Source organism: Pteropus medius, unplaced genomic scaffold (assembly GCF_902729225.1).
Source record: "Pteropus medius unplaced genomic scaffold, Ma_sr-lr_union100, whole genome shotgun sequence".
Taxonomy (NCBI): Eukaryota; Metazoa; Chordata; class Mammalia; order Chiroptera; family Pteropodidae; genus Pteropus; species Pteropus medius.
In genome coordinates, this window is record NW_024345861.1 from 4,424,289 (window position 1) to 4,445,407 (window position 21,119).

At 39.8% G+C, this 21,119-nt stretch overlaps 1 protein-coding gene across 3 annotated transcripts in view; it reads left to right on the plus strand.

Annotated features, from left to right (window-relative positions):
* SORL1 (sortilin related receptor 1) overlaps positions 1-21,119 on the plus strand; it is a 153,249-nt gene that overhangs the window by 87,052 nt on the left and 45,078 nt on the right. For all 3 annotated transcript variants that reach the window (XM_039874716.1, XM_039874715.1, XM_039874717.1), the window contains exons 21-25: positions 245-383; positions 11,289-11,462; positions 13,092-13,205; positions 16,830-16,952; positions 19,033-19,152. In XM_039874716.1, the coding sequence (XP_039730650.1) occupies positions 245-383; positions 11,289-11,462; positions 13,092-13,205; positions 16,830-16,952; positions 19,033-19,152 (670 nt within the window). The remainder of the gene's footprint in view (positions 1-244; positions 384-11,288; positions 11,463-13,091; positions 13,206-16,829; positions 16,953-19,032; positions 19,153-21,119) is intronic.

Genomic DNA, 21,119 nt, shown 5'->3' on the forward strand with positions numbered 1-21,119 from the left:
GGTTGGGCTTGTGGTCAAACTTGAATGCTTATCATATAGTTTCTTTTGGGCAGTTCCTTTAGTGTAGATACTTGGTAGGTTTGATAAAATCACTGAGTCATGGATTTAAGTATAATCTTGATTTGGCCCATCATTTAGCCAGTGCTTGCTAGGTGTCCACTACAAGATGGAGCTCTATTTTTTACTGAGGGTCCCGAATAAAGGACTGAAGAGTTGGACTAAAGAGCAAAGGTTTTCCTTTCAGAATGAAATCTACTGGGATGACTGGTCACAGCTTAGCATATTCCGAGCTTCCAAATACAGTGGGTCTCAGATGGCAATTCTGGCAAGCCAGCTCACAGGGCTGATGGACATGAAGATATTCTACAAGGGGAAGACAACTGGTAAGGCAATGTCTCCCCCTTAATCTCTATCGAGTTGATCTCTAGAAAGGGGCTGGGTGTGGGCAATCTCTGCTCAAGCAGGATTTGGCAGCCTGCATCTTTGTTGTCACGACAACACAAACGTTATTTAATTTCTTCCTAATGATATCTTAATTTCTTTTCTAATGATATACAAACAGCTGGAAGGCAGCGTGTTTTTGCCTGCCTAGAGTGTTGGTGATTGGTAGATAATTACACCCTCCTCCTGTTTTTGTCCCCTTACTGATTGGCGGTGTGGCTTCTGTTGCAGCTGGAGAATCCCAGCACGTGCTTAACCCCCGTTTGGCACCCTTACTGGGGTGCGTACCAATGCTGTGCTGGGTACACAGGCAGTTGCAGCTTTCTGACAGGAGTCTTGTCTTGATCTTGGTTGCCAAGATGGCCTATTGCTCATTGAGCACCTACCTTCCCTGTAATACTAGGTATAGTTATATGATGACTTAATTTGTCTTCACAATTAAACTCTAAAACCCATAAAGAAGATTGTGTTTTGTTTTGTTTTGTTTTTCCTCAATGATTTTACCAGTGTCTATCACTTATTAGGTACTCAGTTTATATTTGTTGAAAGAAGGAGGGATGAAAAGGGAGGGGAAGAGTTGCTGGTGGGTGTAGATGGTAGCTGTCTTAAAGATGATTGGCTGAGGCTTCAAGATCTACTACAAGGCTTTGACCCACTGGAGCCTGAGACTATTTGGTCCTGGAGTCTGAGACTATTCAATGGAAAGCCTTCTTCCTTACTTGACTACCTTTTGACTTTATCTCCCAACCATACTATTGATCCTACAGGAGAGAGCAGAGTACTCCAAGAACAATAGTCCTTTTAAGAAGTGCTGCCTTTATCTCAGCAGAATTAAATCGCATCCTGGGTCTGCTGATTCTCCTTTATTGACAGACTGCTAGGTTTCCTGTTTTGAACTAGAATGTTGGCATTGTTTTGTGTGTTTTGGCTGGCACTGTGCTAAGAGAAAATTGACAAGGGGAATTAATATGAGAGTATAGATGTTATTGTCATCCTTTGGGGACCAGTGAAGATAGCATGAGAACACCTTTAGAAAGCTATAAAGTATCCTTGAACTGTAAGTTAGTATTGTTATGTTTTCATAACTGACTTATGAGGTTGGCAGGGCTGATATTAGGATCTATGGATTATAGATTAGGGAATGAAATCTCAGATATGATTTTGCTTTCCCAAATGTCCCTCACTAGTTTAGGAACTGGGCTTTTGTTCCATTTCTGCCACTAAAAGGAGAAGTCATATTCTTTCTTAGAGGAGGTGCCTGTTTTAAAATAGGGAGGGTAAAGGAATCATGCTTCTCAGCTCCAGTAACTGAAATGTTGGGGTTTTTCCACCCCTACTGATCCACCATGCTAGTAAGCTAAGGAAATTGTCACCATTACTCTAAGTTATCACCCAGTCCAGAAGAGTGGGTCATGGTTTTGACAGGTGCTTGTAAGCATGTGTTTGATGAGCACACTGCAGCTCCTGAAACACCATGTTCAGATGAATCAGTGACCCCTGGGCTCCCCACTCCCCAGTCTTGGCTGGTCACTTTATCCCAGCTGATGTACAGTCATACTGTTACCCGAGAGTTTCTCTGCCTATTTAAAATGAAGGAGACTCTGAGGTATGAAGGAAAAATCACAGCCTGTCTCCTGCTTCCAGGAGACCTCCTACCACAGACATAGGGCCGGGAAGCCAGTTTGTAATCTCTTAGGCCAGTTTAGGTTAAATCTAAGCTTTTACAGTGGCATCTGGCTGCCAGCACTGCTTGTATAAGCAAGTGTCTCTTGACCTTGAACTTGTTTGCTCTATCCTGCCTGCTTTTATGAACACTGAGGAAGTATTGCAGATTCATGCTGCATACTGGCAACCCTTGGAGCTGGTCAGTCTGTTATTTTTGTTGTCTGCTCCTAACACATGTAAGACTTGCTACTAGTATAAAATAATAATGATAATAACTACATTTATTAAGGGATTGCTATGTCATAAGCACTACACTAATATGCTTTGTGGGCTTGTATAACCTCAGTTAATCTTCCCCAAATCCATGTGTACGATTAATATTTCCATTTTATAGATGAGAACATGAATATCAGGCTCAGTAACTTTTCTACATCACACATTTAGTACGAATTTGGACCATGGCCTGATTGACTTCAAAGCCTGAGTTCAATAAAGCCATCAACTCTGCTCCCTCTGTCATCTGTTGTTGAAATGCAGTGCCCTAGTATACCACAGTGATTGATTTATTTATTTATTTATTTATCTATTTATCTATTTATTTATTTATTTATTCATTCATTCATTCATTCATTTTTATTTTTCATTTGGCTTTTTATTTTATTTTTTATTTCTCATTTGGCTTTTTATATTTTTAAATTTTTTAAAATGCCAGTTTATTTATTTTTTTCATACTATATATACATATGTTTTTTAACATTTTATTTTTTTATTTTCCTCCACTTTCCTCCCCCCTCCCTTCTGATAACCACTAGTCCATTGTCCATGTCCATGAGTCTCTGTTTGTTTATCTTATTCATTTGTTGCTTTTAGGTTTATATTTCACATATGTGATATCATGTGATTTTCAGCCTTTTCTGTCTGACTTATTTCGCTTAGTATGATTCTTTCAAGGTCCATCCATGTTGTTGCAAATGGCAGTATTTCATCTCTTCTTATGGCTGAGTAATATTCCATTGTATACATGTATCATAGCTTCTTTATCCAATCATCTATCGTAGGGCACTTCGGTCGCTTCCATGTCCTGGCCACTGTGAATAATGCTGCTATGAACATCGGTGTGCAAATATCTTTTCAAATATGACTTTTCAAGCCTTTGGGGTAAATACCCAGTAGAGTGATTGCTGGATCATATGGTAGGTCAATTCTTAGTTTTTTGAGGAACCTCCCTACAGCTTTCCATAGTGGCTGTACCAATTTACAGTCCCACCAGCAGTGTGTGAGGGTTCCTATTTCTCCACATCCTCTCCAACATGTGTTATTACTTCAACTGTTGATTATAGCCATTCTAACAGGTGTGAGATGGTATCTCATTGTGGTTTTGATTTGCATTTCCCTAATAGCTAGCGATGTTGAGCATTTTTTCATATATTTCTTGGCCATTTGTATTTCCTCTAGGGAGAAGTGTCTGTTCAGGTCCTCTGCCCATTTTTTGCTTGGATTGTTTGTTTTTTTTGTTGTTGTTATTAAGTCATATGAGTTCTTTGTATATTTTGAATATTAGGCCCTTATCGGAGGTGTTGCTTGCAATTGTATTTTCCCATTCTGATGGTTGTCTCTTTACCTTGTTGACGGTTTCTTTTGCTGAGCAGAAGCTTTTTAGTGTGATGTAGTTCCATTCATTTAATTTGCTCTTATTTCCCTTGCCTTTGAGGTCAAATTCATAAAATCTTCTTTAAGTCCAAGTTCCTTGAGTTTCATTCCTATGTTTTCTTCTATGCATTTTATTGTTTCAGGTCTTATGTTCAGGTCCTTAATCCATTTTGATTTAATTTTGGTGTGTGGTGATAGACAACAGTCTAGTTTCATTCTTTTGCAGGTGGCTTTCCAGTTTTCCCAGCACCACTTATTGAAGAGGCTTTCCTTTCTCCACTGTATATTGTGGGTATTTTTGTTGAAAATTATTTGCCCATATAAATATGGGTTTACTTCTGGACTCTTGATTCTGTTTCACTTGTCCGTGTGTCTGTTTTGCTGCCAATACCATGCCATTTTGATTACTGTCGCTTTGTAGTATAATTTGAAGTCAGGCAGAGTAATACCTCTAGCCTCGTTCTTTTTTTTCAGAATGGCTTTGGCAATTCGGGGTCTTTTGTGCTTCCATACAAATCTGATGATTTTTTGTTCTATTTCTTTAAAAAATGCCAATGAGTTTTTTATGGAGATTGCATTAAATCTATAATGCTTTAGGTAATAAGGTCATTTTAACTATGTTGATTCTTCCAATCCAAGAACACAGAATATCTTTCCATTTCTTTGTTTCTTCTTCTATTTCTTTTAATAGGATCTTGTAGTTTTCATTATATAGGTCCTTCACATGTTTCGTTAGATTTATTGCTAGGTATTTTATTCCTTTTGTTGCAATTGCAAAAGGAATTGTATTTTCCACTTCTTTTTCTGACAATTCGTTATTAGCTTATAAGAATGCTATGGATTTTTTAAAGTCGATTGGTATCCAGTGAATTTACTATATTTGCTTATTGTTTCTAGTAGTATTTTTGTAGAGTCTTTAGGGTTTTCTGTATAGAGAATCATGTCATCTGCAAATAGTGACAGTTTGACTTCTTCATTTCCTATTTGGATGCCTTTTATATCTTTCTCTTGCCTGATTGCACTTGCTAGGACTTCCAGTGATATATTGAATAAGAGTGGTAATAGTGGACAGCCTTGCCTTGTTCCTGACCTTAGAGGGAAGGTTTTTAGTTTTTCACCATTAAGTATGATGTTGGCTGAGGGCTTGTCATATATGGCCTTTATTATGTTAAGGTACTTTCCTTCTATACTGACTCTGTTAAGTGTTTCGATTGTAAATGAGTGCTGTATCTTGTCGAAGGCTTTTTCTGCATCTATTGATATGATCATATAATTCTTCTTTTTTAATTTGTTTATATGGCATATCACATTAATCAATTTGTGTATGTTGAACCATCCCTATGCCCCTGGGATGAAGCCCGCTTGATCGTGGTGTATAATCTTTTTAATATGTTGCTGTATTCAGTTCCCTAGTATCTTATTTGGAATTTTGCATCTGTTTATGAGAGTATTGGTTTGTAGTTTTTTTTTTTTTTTAATGTTATCTTTACCAGGTTTTGGTATCAAGGTAATATTGGCCTCATAAAATGAGTTGGGAAGTATTGCCTCCTCTTTGATTTTTTGGAAGAGTTTGAGGAGAATAGGTATTAAATCTTTAAATGTTTGGTAGAATTCACTGGTGAAGCCATCTGGTCCTGGACTTTTACTTTCCGGTAGATTTTTGATGATCGTTTCTATCTTATTTTTTTTGTTTTCAATTTCATTTATTTCTGCTCTAATTTTGATGATTTCTTTCCTTCTGCTGTCTTTAGGCTTCATTTGTTCTTTCTTTTCTAGTTTTCTAAGATGAAGAGTTAGGTTGTTTATTTGGGCTTGTTCTTATTTTTGAATGTAGGCCTGTAATGATATGAACTTTCCTCTTATGACTGTTTTTGTCATGTCCCAGAAGTTTCGATATGTTGTACTATCATTATCATTCGTTTCTATGTATCTCTTGATCTCCTTTTTTATTTCTTCTCTGACCCAGTTATTCTTCAGTAGTATGTTGTTTAATCTTCATTTATTTGTGGTTATTTTCACTTTCTTTTTACAGTTGATCTCTAGTTTCAAGGCATTATGATCAGAGAATATGGTTGGTATGGTTTTGACTCTCTTATATTTCTTGAGGCTATGTCTGTGTCCCAGAATGTGGTCAATCCTTGAGAATGATCCATGTTCACTAGAGAAGAATGTATAAGCAGCTGTTTTGGAATGCAAGGCTCTGTAAATGTCAATTATGTACAGTTGCACTCATGTGTCATTTAAAGATGTTATTTGTATATTGATTTCTGTTCAGATGGTCTCTCCATATCCGTCAGTGGAGTATTTAGGTTCCCTGCTACGATTGTGTGTTGATCTGTTTCTCCTTTTAGTTCTGTTAGTAATTGCTTTACATATTTCTGGACTCCCTGATTAGGAGCATAGATATTAATAAGTGTTATGTTTTCTTGGTGCATGATTCCTTTATCATTATGAAGTGTCCCTCAGTATCTTTCTTTACCTTTTTGATTTTGAAGTCTGTTTCATCTGATATTAGCACTGCTATTTCCGCTTTTCTCTGAATGCCATTTGCTTGAAATATCATTTCCACTCTTACTTTGAGTCTATATTTGTCTTTGGAGCTGAGATGTGTCTCCTGGAGGCAGCATATCATTGGGTTTTGTTTTTTGATCCAATCTGCAACTCTGTGCCTTTTTATTGTTGAGTTCAGTCCATTTACATTGAGGGTGATTATTAAAATATGAGGTCTTCTTATAGCCATTTTATCTTTTGGTTTCTGGTAGCTCGGTGTTTCCATTGCTTCTTTGTCCTTGTGTTTCTGTTTTGTTTATTTTGGTTGGCTTTTGTGGGTTTTCCCTCTGGTTCTTCTTGTTTGATATTACATACTACGGTTCTAAATCTTTGTCTTGTGGTTACCATTACGAATATGAAAAAGATAGTTGTATATATACAATTGTCCTTTTTCTTATGAATGTGCCTTATCTCCTTTCCCCTTTGCGAATTTGGATCTCTGAATCCTCCCCTTTTCAGTCCTTGTTGTCTCAATTTGTCCCTATCTATGATGAACGTTCATTACTATCTTGCTATAGCAAATATCCTTATTTTAAGCTTATAATGCCCTATTCGTAGTAAGGGTTGTACTCCTCTGCTTTTATCAGCCTGCTAGTCACCTTACTCCTAATTATGCATTTTTTTTTTTTTGTCATTTTGTTTTAGGTGAGCTGACCTCTTTCAGAATTTCCTGCTGCAGTGCAAGCTTTGTAGTAGAGAATGCCCTCAATTTTTGTATGTCTGGAAAGGTCTTTATTTCTTCTTCATTTCAAAAGGAGAGCTTAGCTGGATACAGTATTCTTGGCTGGTAGTTCCTTTCATTTAATAGTTTGAATATTTGATTCCACTCCTTTCTGACTTGTTAGGTTTGTGCTAAGAAGTCCTACTATAACTTAATGGGTTTTCCTTTATCAGTTACCATCTTCTTTTCCCTGGCTCCTCTGAGAATTTTATCTTTGTCATAGATTTTTGATAATTTTAATACCATGTGTCTTGGTGAAGGCCTTTTTGGGTGTGATAATTGGGTGTTCTATTGACTTCTTGAATTCCGAGCTCCAGTTCTTTCCTTAGCTTTGGGAAATTTTCATCAACTCTTTGTGTAAAAATGCTTTATAATCCCCGTTCCTTTTCCTCACCTTCGATAATGCCCATTATTCTTATGTTTCCTCTCCTGATGATATCAGCTAGTTTTTGAATTTCTCTTTCATTATTTTTCATTCTTTGGTTTCTCTCTTCTTCCTTCTGATTTATTTCTAGATTTCTGTCTTCAGTATCATTAATCCTTTCCTCCATTTGATCAACTCTAATTCCCAAGGTTGCTATTTCATTTTTCAGCTCTTGCAGTGTGCTCTTTATCTCTAGAAGGTCTATTTAGCTCTTTTTTGAGGGTTTCAATCTCCTTGCTAAAGAACTCATTCTGCTCATCTAGTTGTTTTTCCAATTTCTGAAATTATTGATATGGTTCGTTTCAGATCTCACTGAGTTTTTTCAGAAGTACCATTCTGAATCTCTGTCATTTAAGTCGCATATTTCTATGTCTGTAAGCTTATTTTCTGTAGATTTTTCTCTTTCTTTCTGAGCTGCCTTGTCAACTTGTTTTTTCATGGTGTTTAATGGACTATTTCTCTGCCTGGGCATTAACAGAAGTGTGTTCTGCTTCTTCTTCTTCTTCTTTTTCTTTTCCTTAGATTTATTTTGTAATGGTCTCTAACCCATTGCAAATGAGGTATTTTTCTTTTGGTTTCCAGTAGGTGGCGTCTAAGCCTCTTAGATGTCTGCCTTATATAAAGTGTTAATAATTGTTTTTTTTCTTATAGATATTTAATCATGCTTGCTACCCCCAATCTCAGTTCCTGTCAGTTTAGTTAGCATTTGCTCAGATTCCCCTGGGGCACTGCAGCGTTCCGTCTTGGTCGGTATGGAGGAAGGGCCCTCTGAGTTGGGGGTCGGAGGCTGCGGCTCAGCCTCAGTTTTGCAACCGCTATTGGTAAAAATCAACTGTTGTTTCTCTGACGTTCCCGCTTTTCTGCCGTTCCTCTTTCTCTGCCCTCTACCCTGATGACTGGGCACTGCCATCGGCCGCATGGAGTTCACAGCACTCTCAGGCAGGGCTGTTCAGGGAACTCGCCACACCTTCTCTCCTCCTCCTCCTCCTTCAGGGATCTCCCAGTTCACCGCCCAACACCCGGAGTTCTGAACTGTGGTAGCTCTTACGTGCTAATCACATGCTCAGATGTGCTGGTGTGCAGTTTGGGTGTTTTTTCTTGAGTTTTAGGTGTTCAGCTTCTTGTTGTTTCAAGAGGAGAGATCTGGGAAGATCTCTCACGCCACCATGTTTAATCCTATCTCACAGTGATTTAGAAGTACTAGATTTTGATTGGTTCTTGTTTATGATGAAACTTGTTCACTTGGAATATTTGTCAATTTGGGATATTTGTTAATAAATAGTTGCATTTCTTGTCTTTATACCTGGCTGATTTTTACATAGTATTACAGGGATGTATTCTTCATAAAGAGTGTTTTTTTTTTCTTTTTCTTTAAACGGCTTATTTTGCAAGGCTCTTGATGTATTCAATTGATGCTGCAATGGGTTAAAATATTTTGAAGCTCTTGGCATTCTCTTTCCGAGCCTACAGTAAGCACATGCTTTTAAAAATCTATAACGAAGGTGAATATGTATTATCTGGGGAGGATTTGGTTTGGATAATTGTCAAGCGTATAGATAACTAAACAAGATGATAGCATTTTTGGCTCCTAAACTAGTTCTGGAGGAATTTTCTAAAGAGGATGTATGAAAGTGTTCTGAATATGCCTAGTGAAAACATCATGGGGCTAAGTATTGTTTTTGTAAGGGAACATTTTTGGAGATGAAGGTTGCCATTTGTTCACTCTTCACATTGGGATGATATTCTTTTTATTGCCCATCCTGCCCACACAATGCTGTGGTGTACTGTATAAGGGTGTATTGGCCATGTTCTGGGGAAACTGCTGAAATTTCCATCCACACTGTCCCAGGGTTTCTCAGGTACAGCACTCCTGTTTTCTGTACTGTGGCTTTGTCCCAACCCATACACTCCTACCCAGCCTACCTCTTGGGGTTAGTGACTTGGTCAGCTTGGTTTGAGGTTTGCCCTAGATACTGCTCCTCAGATTTCGTACATCTCTGTTTAGCCCAGTCTCCTGAAATACTGCGCCCCATTTTGGGTTCTGTGCTTTTGGCTCTTGATTCTTTGGGTAGGAACATCTGCTCTGCATGTGAAAATGTTAGTCACATTATTTTATAGATACAACCTATGTGAAAATATCCTGTCATTGAGTATTTTTCAAATATTCTATCATTCAGTTTCTTGGAACATTGAATAGTATGTCATCCTTTGAATACAAAGAATGTGTTCCAGATCCTGATGGAGCTGTTTTTCATTAGTGGCAGTGATGGACTCCCTCCTATAGCCTATGGCACATGTACTTTAGATAAAGGATCAGTCTCAGCCCATGGAACAGGTCAGGCCAAACTGATTTTTGGCATTTCCACTATACTCAGCCTGCTACTCTGCTGTGGTAATTTGCACCTTTGGGGTTATCGAGTTACTTTGGAAAACTTTTTGAATGTTTCATCATATGATTTCTCTCAGTGGCTGTATAGATTTTATCAACATCTTGTACTCTTTGGTCCTTAGTATCAAAATGACATGTTACTATATGATTGCAATTTTTAATTTTGTATGTAATGCCAGTTAAACATTGATAAGGTGCCCACACATCCAAAGCTAATGAGTATATTGTCACCTACATCAATACTGATTGTCATCAATGAATGGGGCTCTCTGTCTGTGAGATGGCACTGCTGAGGAATCATTGTCAGTTGAATTTTGTCAAAGGATTCATGTTTATTTTTCCCAATTCTGATGATGGGTGGTCACATGCAAAAAGAAAAACACTTTTCATGATCTGTGTGGCTTTTATATTGCTCAATAGTTATATCATGTTTTCAGCTAGTACAAAATGGTTTATGTATCCTCTCCTCTCCTTCCCAGAAAGACGTGAGAGAGGAAAACATCTTTTCCATCATTGTTCATCCACAAAGGTTCTCTCTCAAGAGTAAAATGAAGGAGTTTATGAATTTTATTTCGTACTCTCTTTGGAAAGCCAGACAGAGAAAAGGTTGGAAATAGTGGGATAGATCAACATTAACCAGTCCTTGTGTGGATTTACAGCATGACATACAGTACCTAATGAGTACCAGGTTGGTTCCTCAGTTAGCTTAGCAGCTATATTCTGGTACAAAGGAATTTAGAAGAGGAGACCTGGATTTTTGTCTGGGCCCTGTTGTTACTCAGGTATATATTCTAAAAAGGGCTTTTAGATCCTAAAAAATGAAAACCCACTCAAGCTAACTAAAGAAAAAGTGCTGTTGAAAGAATAAAGGGAGATAGTAAGGAACCTAGTAATAGGAAGTATAGATGAGTTTTATGGGGATTAGAGCTGGGAATGGCAAAGCCCTCCTCCTCTCCCTCTCCCCTCAGGTCCCGAGTGTTGTCCTTTTTCTCAAAGGCTTCTTTAGTCTTCCAACTCTACATGTTGATCTTCTCTGCATACTCCAAGCTTGTTTCTACATAGCTTTGACTTGTACCGGTTTGGGCTTGTCCTGCATCACCTTTAACACCCATGCAATATGACTTTTCTCCCAGCCCCAGCTCCCTGGTTACTTTCTGGTCTTTCATCATCCTGATTCCAAATTCTCTGGAGGACTAGGTGATGCTTGGCTTGGTTCTAGGGAATTATGATGTAGCTGAGACCCCATGTGCGTCAGGCCTTTCCTGAGGACACTGAACAGAGGTTGTTAGGACAGTAGGTCCCCCAACATCTGCCACTTTATCTTTCTCTTTCTGAGCTTCACATTGTCGTTTCTGGAAAATGAGTAGGTTGTGTTGGGTTGCAGTCTCCATTTAGTGCCTCCTGGTGTTTATTAATGTTGATGCTGCCATTATGTGTTTGCTTTCCAGGAAGCAATGCCTGTGTGCCCAGGCCATGCAGCCTACTCTGCCTGCCTAAGGCCAACAACAGTAAGAGCTGCAGGTGTCCAGAGGGTGTGTCCAGCAGTGTCCTCCCATCTGGGGACCTGATGTGTGAGTGCCCTCAGGGCTATCAGCTGAGGAACAACACCTGTGTCAAAGAAGGTGCATCCCTTTTTCTTTTCTGCCCACCGTCTTCCTTCCCTTTTCTCCTCTTTCCCAGTGCTCTCTATTTTCTAATGTTTTGGGATTATCAAAAGTGCCCAAGCTAAAAAATAAAATCAACTAGATAACTATAGACATCTGGTTCAGGTTCTAAGGCTGTGATCCTTTAGTCCTCATCCAGAACAGCCCTAAGCTGTTTGTTTTTAAATAATACCGTGCTTTTGGTTTAATGGCAGGTGATACAGGCTTTCCTCAAAGGCCACCATTTTTTTTTTTTGTCACTTCCTCTCCTTGTCCATCCTCCATATCTAAACTCTCCAACTTCTGCTTTCCATAAGTTGGGCCACCCTGACTTGAAAAAAGAACTGGTTTGACTCCTTCACAGCTTACCTTGTCTCACCTAGCAGTTAGTCTCCCAATCAAACCTACCCCCAGCCTAAAATGTCCTAAACTTTCAGACCAGTGTAACAAAAGGCTTTGAGTTTTTAGTTCCGGGCTGTGACCAAGTGGCTATAGAAGCCTCATCCCACTCTTCCTTTGAATTTGAATACATGAATTCTAAACTTTTCCTCTGAAAACCCATTTAGTCTTTTTTTCCCAATTTTCACCCTTACCACTTCCCCTGTCCCCAGTCTCATATTTCTGTCAGTGAGATGAACCCCTGGAAAGGGGTCTGGCCACAAAGTGCTCAATTAATGGCCCAAATTCTACTTTGCCTTATTCTCAAAGCTCTATTTGCTTTGTAATCATAACCTTCCTTCTCACAGCAGCCTCTTAGTCTAGGCCAGTGAAACACAAATTTGCCTTATGATGTTTCTTCCTTAAGAAATACAAATAGAAGAAAGATGAGCCTTCCTTTTTAGACACAGGAGACTCTCTTTTGGCTTTGGAGGTCATCTTAAAGCTATTTGGAAAGAAACAGAATTAACACTAAGTTCCAAGAGGAGAGGGAAGAAGGCTTTTTTTATATTCCAAATTAGAAGGCCTTTGGTTACCTAAACAAGAGGCCAATCATCATGTGTCCTTGACCTTTACTAAACAATGTTTTTGTGTGTGTGAGGAATTATAACTGCTTGCTTTAAAGAAGTCATGGGGTAGAAAAAATCCTCAGAGTATGTAAATAAAGTCCTCATAGCCCAGTTGGTTGGAAAATTAAATATATGAATATGTATAGCTATATATATTGTATATAATATGTAATACATATAATATAATATAATACCTATAATACATGCTATAGATACTTTGAATATATTTGAATCCTGTATAGATGCAGTCTATGAAGGAATTCCTTGTGGAATTGGTATTTTATAATGTCGGTGTGTAGTACCTCTCTACCCACTATACCCAATTGGCATCATCACTCCTTTTTCATCACTCTAACCACCTCTAAATGCTCCTCTGGCTTGCCTCTTCTTCTTTAATTTTAATTAGAAAAGGAAAGAAGGAGGCCTCTGTCAGAGGCTTCTATCTTTGCATGTATGTGTGTTTACCACCCCTCTTCTTCTTTATCATGTAAGGCATGTTATTTGAGGAAGAGAAATGGAAACTAAAAAAAGAAGGTCTTGTGATCCATCAGTAAAAATAATATTGATTTTGTTTCCTCCCTTGCCTACCTTGGATGGCTAGAGAACACTTGTCTCTTCAACCAGTATCGCTGCAGCAACGGGAATTGTATCAACAGCATTTGGTGGTGTGACTTTGACAACGACTGTGGGGACATGAGTGATGAGAGAAATTGCCGTGAGTCCCTGGCTTGGCCAAGTTTTTGGATTGTTAAGCATTTACTGTTATCAGCAGACTGGTCACCTCCTAGGAGGGGCTGACAATCTAGGATGCTGGCTGGCCCTTGTGATCGGTGATGTCCATTTAAGCTGATGGGGCTTGGAGAACACAAAGAATACACAATTCCAAATCCAACTAGATATATCTTATTAGTTAAAAACAAACCCACATAAGTTAACTATGTCATTATAAGAGATTTACAAATAAGCATCATGTGGCTGAAATTGAACTTATTTGGGAGTCTGGCAAGCTGGGCTCTAACTGTGGCCCACTGGTGATCTGGGGCAGTGACCAGGTGACAGTCCTTGATTTGTAAGTTCAATATTCAGCCTTTTCAGATATGAGAACAGATTTTCCTTGTAAACCACCGCAATCTGTTGGTGTTGGCTGCTAGCCAGGCTCCAGAGAGATTGTTCTTCTTTATTGGTGATGCCTACTTTGGTCTGGAATGTGTTATGTTATGTGTGCATATAAATGTAATCTTTGGACTATATAATTTCTCAGGTCTACCTACTAAAGTATATGATTCTGTTTAGCAGGGTTTAAAGACAAACAAATAATTATTTATAATGGATAATTCATTTATCACAAATTTTAGCTCCCTTTACTTAATTTTTACTTAGAAGGAGGTGCTTTGCCCTCTGTCAGTCAATAATATGTTCATACATTTACTCCATAAGTATTTATAGAAGACTCTTGGTTCCAGGCCCTTTGCTGGGCCTGGGGCTATATTACCGATCAGGGTGAACACAGAGTTTAATGCCTGAAGGGATGTCAGAAAAGCAAATAGCCAGTTACGTTAGAGCAATGAGTGCTATGATGGGGAAGCACCAGGGCACCCAAATCAAACCTGAAGAGCCCTGAAAGGTGGGTAGAGGTGAATCAAGCTGAGGTGGAGAGAGGAAAATTCTAGGCAAGGAAGCAGCATGTATGAAAGCCCAGAGGTCAGAGTATATGTAGCTTGGTTAGGAAACTGGTGTGGGTAGGTCATTGAGAACTTGAGTGGGAGCAGTGGGGTAAGGGAAGGCTGGATTAGTGTGTGGGGCCTAGAGCAGCAAGGGCCTTTGGACTTCGTCAGAAGAGCAGTTGAGAGCCATTGAAATGACATGATAAGATTTTCCCTTTGGGAAGATAAGCTCTGGGCAGAATGAATCGAATGGGAAAAAAACTAGAACTAGGAAGCCAGAAAAAAACAGTCTGAAGTTCCTCTTTCAAATATTTTACCTTTGGAAATTCAGAAGCTCATTTATCATTTTGTATTGTAAGAACAGATTAATGATGGCTTTTGGCTCTATGTCCTCATCTTGCCTTTGGTGGATATATTTGGCCTGCCATCTGTAGAGCCTGTGCCAAGTTCCCATGGCACTCTACCCAGAAAGCAACTTTAGAAGCAATCAACTCATTGAACTCATCTGGCTCTGCAATTCTATCTATTGCCTTCTTTTTCTTATTGGAGGTTTTATATCAAACCTTTCCTAAATCATTTTTCATTGGCTTCAGTGGATGCCTTTCTCACTTAAGGAAAAGAGCTTCCCGAATGGCAGACTTGGGAGAGCACTAGTCTCTGCGTGTTTTTCTTTTTTGCAAAGTAGACACTGATAAAACTCTAGCTACCTACCAGAGTCTCCAGAGGGTGTGATATTTGTCGGGGACTAGCCAAAGCTCCTCGAAAACATTAATAAATGTTAATAGTATTGGAGCAGATTCTGGAAGGGACTTTATTACATAATAGGGTGGGAGAAGAGATGCTTCTTAGAATTTACACATTCCAAGAAAATTGCCCAGATGTGATTAGGCATAGTAGAAGCAGAGGGATATAAACTTGATGACCTCATGTCCAATAGCTAGAGATTTTTCCTTGGGTCCCTGAGCTTTAGTTTCTAGTAGATGGACTAGCTGGGATATCAGATTGGTTCAGTGTTTTGAGAGAAACACATCCCTCCATCTTTAGGCGGTGCTGCCCACTCACCCAACCCTGAGGTCTGCTACCAGTCTCCTGTGTTTCCACATAGAGTTTAAGCTCCTCCTCTGAATGAAGTGGGCAGCTGGCTCTAACTTCTTCTTGATTTGGTATAAATGTCAGCTGGAATCGACCTTCCCAAGAGCCTGAGACTTGCTTTCTCACAATCCCACTTGGCTCAGGCCCAGACTAGTCAGATATGGTAGAGGTGAGGAGATGAAGAAGGCAGAGATTAAAAGGGGAGGCTAGGAACCAAAGTTATGGTGCTTATCTGTGCCTTCCTGTAGTGTTTCCCTCATTAAGGAGGAGATCAGCACTTATGATGGCGAGAGGCACCCCCTCCTAGAGGTCTGCAGGGGAGGGATGGGCCATGATGGGCCACTACTGTCTGGGAAGTTAAATGAGACATCCTGTCAGCTGCCAGGGAAGACAGGAGGAGTGGAGACAAAGGGAGATGTGGGAGGGATGTTGTCAGCAGATCTCACTCCCTCTTAAATAGATTCCTGTGCTGGGTAGTTGTCAGGCGTTTAAGGTTTTGACGTGAATCCCCTACAGTCTTGTCATTTTTGCATTTATCCCCTTACTCCCACCACGAGCTCATTTACAGAGAAGAAATGGAGCCTCAGAGAAGAGCTGGCAAGGATGTCTGACTGCAGCGTTTCCATTGGCTTTTAGTTTTATGGCAGTCCCTGCCACTACCACCATCACATTGCACCTGATACATGAGCTGCTCCCCAGAGCAGCCTTTCTTCCCAGAATCTTTCTTCGGGTTCTTTCTCTAGTTCTAAAGGCTGTGCTTAAGCCCAGATAATTCTTATTTAAAAGAGGAAGACAATCTAATTCTCTACTCATTCTGATGCAGAAGGGCATGAGGAATGACGAGGGAGGGAAGTGACATTTGTTTGGGGCTTATTATATTTACATCCTATTTAATTGGCAAAATCCTAAACTTGTTTTCTTATTTACCTTCATGATAATGCCATGAGGTAGGTATTAACAGTCTAGGGAACTGAGGCACAGAATAGTTAAGTAAGTTATAGACAGAATTAAGATTTATATCTAGTCTTTCTGTCATCACAAGCACTTGGCCATGTTAACTTTTCCTCATTTTAATGTGGAGGAAGCTGAGGCACAGAGAGGTTAAAGTTAATTGCTTGAGAAAGAGGCAGAGCCAGGATTTGAAACCCAGTCTTTACTGATTTCAGGGCCCAGATTCCTGCTGCAGAATTCTACCTGCACACTACCTCTATTACCTATATGGTGGCTTTGTATGTGAAACTGGGCTTCCTAATGCTGATTTTCCAGATAAAGGTATTTCCGCAACTTAAGTAGAGAGACACCTCATGTTTAAGGGGATCTTAGGAGGTAATCGAGCCCATCACTCTCTCCCAGCCAGATGCCGGTTTCCTACTTTTCTCAGCCCTATTATGATCTGGAAGCTGTCCATGGAAGGATAGGCCCTTATCTCCCTTGGTTGTGAATTTCAGGTTCTCATGCAGTTTTGTTTCTGTTGCTGCAATTAAATCTGCTTCCTTCTTTTTTAAAATCGTTTTCCAGTGAGAGGTTTGTATTTGAGGTGAATTAATTGTACTTAACTATATCTTCTCTCTTTCCCATTTTAGCTACTACCATTTGTGATCTGGATACCCAGTTCCGTTGCCAGGAGTCTGGGACCTGTATCCCACTGTCCTACAAATGTGATCTTGAAGATGACTGTGGAGACAACAGCGATGAAAGTCACTGTGGTAAGGGGACATGATGTCCAGGAACCCTGTTCCAGAGAGGGCAGCACCCTTGCTCACTGGGTTGTATTATTGGATGGGATGGGTTGGAAATGGAGGATTTCTGAAAGCCATTTTGGGACTTATGATATCCAGCTGCGTGATCACCTCTGTCGGCATGGTAGGATTGATTCATTGATAAAGCAATAGATCCTACTTTATCGTGAGAGTGAATGTGATAGTAAGGAAATGAGGTTTCTAAATGAACTCAGGCAGGTATTAGCAGCCATACACTTGGGCCACATCTCTGAGTGGCTGTGAGATTAGACTCCTGAGGATACAGATCTATATCTTTGTGAACTGTTTTTTTTTTTTTTTTTTTAACCAATCTAATTCAGAAAACTCTGTTAGAAGTCAATAGATGGTACAAACATTGTTTGAACATCTATTTTCTGAGTGAAAAATTTTTATATTTAGAAAAATAGTGTGTTGGAATCACAACGAATGATAGGGATTCTCTAGTTCAGTCCTTTTGCTTTCCAGATTCAATAACCGAGGTTCATAGAGGGTGGGGGGCTTATTCGAAGTGCCACAATTGGTTCGTGTCAGCATGGGGAACTGGAACCCATGTTCCCCATGCCCTTCCAGTTGCACAGTACTGCCCTGTCAGTTTCACAAGTCCTGTCTCAGTTAACGGGCTCTGGTACCAAACCCAGAGTCACTGACTGTTGAAAGAAGAAGCACTATGCAGTACACATAGTGTACCAGATTGGAGGAATCACAGGCATGAAAGGGAAGAGAGGCTGAGGCCTGATACTTTGTGCTGTGTCGGGGTGGCCTTGCTAGTGGCATATCCAGGCAAGTTTACGAGCAAGGCCTGCTTTATCATGAGCAGGTAGTTTGCCTCAACAGGGACTGAGCCAAGGGCAGCAGAGGAAATGCTCCTAGCCAGCTCTAAGAAGAATTTTTTTTCATCTTTATATAAATATGAATTTCAGAAAACAGTCCTTGGGATTCACAACTATTTTCCTTTCAATCCTCCTATTTCCTTCTCAGTAGTCTGAGGGGATTAAAGTGTATAGCTAGTTTTGCTCTGGTAGAAAGGAAACTCCACATGGTTACATGTTTCTGATGTCATCTTCCTCACTCACTGGACTCACATTTGACTATTAAACAGTTTCAGTGCCCTCAGATTTTTCATTCATGGCCCATCATGTTGGTGTATCTTGAATGCATCCCAAGGTCTCAGCTCGTCCTTTCCTCAGAGCTAGGTTCTCTTCGTCAGTCTCCGGACGGTTTCCTCATAAATAACTGAATCACCAACTTTGCCATCAGCCTGTCTCTTGAGTGAGGCAACTGAGGTAGCCACCTCGGGTTCCAAAGTTGGCTACTACTATTCTTTTAGAATCTTTAAAATTCCATTGGAAGGTTCTTTAATGCAATCCTCAGGGCCTACACTATATGTTGCCAGTGCAGCCTCCTTTTAAGTTGTGATCAGGCTGCACCAGTTCATTTGCCCCAGGCCTCCACCCTTCTAGAGACTGCCCACCAGCCACCATTCCTGGAGCTCTACTCTCAGAAAGTCCCAAGTTCACATTTCCTCTATTTTGGAAGTACAGCAGCAATCCCACTTTTCCCAAGCTGAACACCTCAAATTGATCCCCACATTCAAGAGTTTTTATCACTCCTATTCTGAAACCACAGGCTCTGTCTCTGTCTCTAGAATTCTTCTGTTTCTTAAAAATTCTACTTTCTGGACAACTAGAAGTTGCTTTCCAAACTTCTTTCCATCATAGCAAGAATAGAAAATGATGATATTCATAAAATACACTGAGATCAATGGACAGACTTCTCTTGCCTAGAGACAACCAGTGGCAAGAGTGTGAGGTGTCAGTATCTCAACACATCTGTACACCGTTTGCAGCACATAGTTGGAAACCGGCCTCGATGACTTTATATCCCTGGTTTAAGTCTCTGCATCCATGCTCTTTCTGGATAATCAGTGAAAATGAGATAATGGTGCATCTCTGACCCTTAGTAGCTTTGACACAAGATAGAATTCCGAGCCAACTTTTCCCTCACATCTGTGTGGTCTCGCCTACAGAAAGGCACCAGTGCCGGAACGATGAGTACAACTGCAGCTCTGGCATGTGCATCCGCTCCTCCTGGGTGTGTGATGGGGACAACGACTGCAGGGACTGGTCTGATGAAGCCAACTGTACTGGTCAGTATTTCCTGGACTCTTAACAGCTGTTATCTGTTCATGTGCTAGTGAGCATTGAAGCCCTACATCATCATAGAATCCAGGCTCTAAGAAATGGGTCTTAGAAATCAGCTAGTTCAGTGCTTCTCAAAGAGTTGGTCTATGATGAGCTTATGCCAAAATGTAAATCTTCTGCTTTCTTCATTGAGAGAGTCTTGCTATGAAAAAATGTTAACTGAGTTAAACTGTCTTGAGTGATATGTAGTTGATTTACATTCTGGCTCAAGTTTCATATTTCTTCAGGACCAATAATAAACAGTTTACAGCCTGACCTCTGGTTTTGGGACCATACGCTGAGTGGCACTGAACTATCTTTTGTTTTCAAATGGAATATCAGAGGGTGTCCCAAACAGTGAAAACTTAAACTATGCTTATACCTGTTTGGGTTAAGATTTCATTAAAAATGGAATTGGAAACAACACGAAAATATCAGAGGAAGGCTAGGTGGTATAAAGTGTAGGTAATGTTCTGATTCTTCTGTTGGGTAATAGGTTCACTCATGTTTATTGCACTATTTTTAATTGTGTGAATGAATGAGTGAGTGAATGACATGTACATTATGGTAGAATGAGGTAAAGCAAGGAATTGGGGAAGTTGTGGTGGAAAAAGAAAAAAATTTACTACCTGATGAGTAAATTTTCTCTGCAGCCTCCTCTAAAAATTCTCATTTAGTTCTATCTTAAATCCCTCCAGTGACGGAGATAAAGGTGTTTTGCTTAACCATATTATAATGAAGGCAGCCATGCTTTACACCATGATAAATCAGACTTTGTTTTATAATTCATCACTAAGGAGTCAACATCTCATTCATCTGGCATGGATTATTACTGTTACAAAATAGTGGAGTGACTTTGAAATATTGTGCCTTAACCTTTCTTGTCCCTGTAGTACCATAACAGTTTCTATACTGCCCAGGATTTGGGAGCTCACAAGCATGCTTATTTATTTGTAAGAACAAATAAAAAAAACTTAGATCTATTACCATATCCCAAACTTAAACATAACTAACTGTGTTGTGCTTTGGTTTAGATATGATTCCTGAAAGGCCTCTATCTTCTATTCGTTTGTATCCTCCCAGTGCTTAGCCTGGTAGAGTACATGTTCAGAGAACCTTTGTTGACTGGAGAGTACATGTTCAGAGAACCTTTGTTGACTAGAGAGTATATGTTCAGAGAAACTTTGTTGACTTTGTTGACAACTGCTTCTCTCCATCTGTTTCAGTTTAGACATGACCTTATGTTCCCTTTGAGGAGTAAATGGATCTCCTCAAATGTCTACATCATACAGGATGATCTGTGATGTTACTGATTCCCTTTCCTTGTAAAATTCCCCCATATCATTTGTGATGCAGTCTCGGTGTCTGCACCTCTGCTTCTGGAAGGACTGCAGGAAAATTCTCTCCATATATGAGCATGGACTGAAGAAGGAGGAAAAACCAAGGTCCATGAAGGAACTACTGTCATCCCTGACAGCATTAGAATGCTGTTTGGAAGCTTTGGGTTTAGATGGATAATTGGTTAATAAATTAGTTGGGTGCACTTGGGCATTTCAATTTGTAAATTGCAGGATGATTGAACATCTTGTTAGCACAACCACATTAGTCAAACTTGTGTTTCAGAAGCATGTGCTAGTCCTCCAGAATGAATTAACAACTTCATTTCTATGAGGCAGCTTGTTATGGACCAGTGGTTCCCCATCTTTTTTGGCTGGGGGGTGCTGGTGCTCCTATGAGAATCTAATGCCTGATGATCTGAGGTGGAGCTGAGGTGGTGATACTAGCGCTGGGGAGCTGCTTCAAATACAGATGAAACTTTGCTTGCTTGCACACCACTCACCTCCTGCTGTGCACCCCTGTTCCTAGTAGGCCATGTACTGGTCCATAGCCCAGAAATTGGGGACCCCTGTCATAGACTTTTGATTTTATCTCT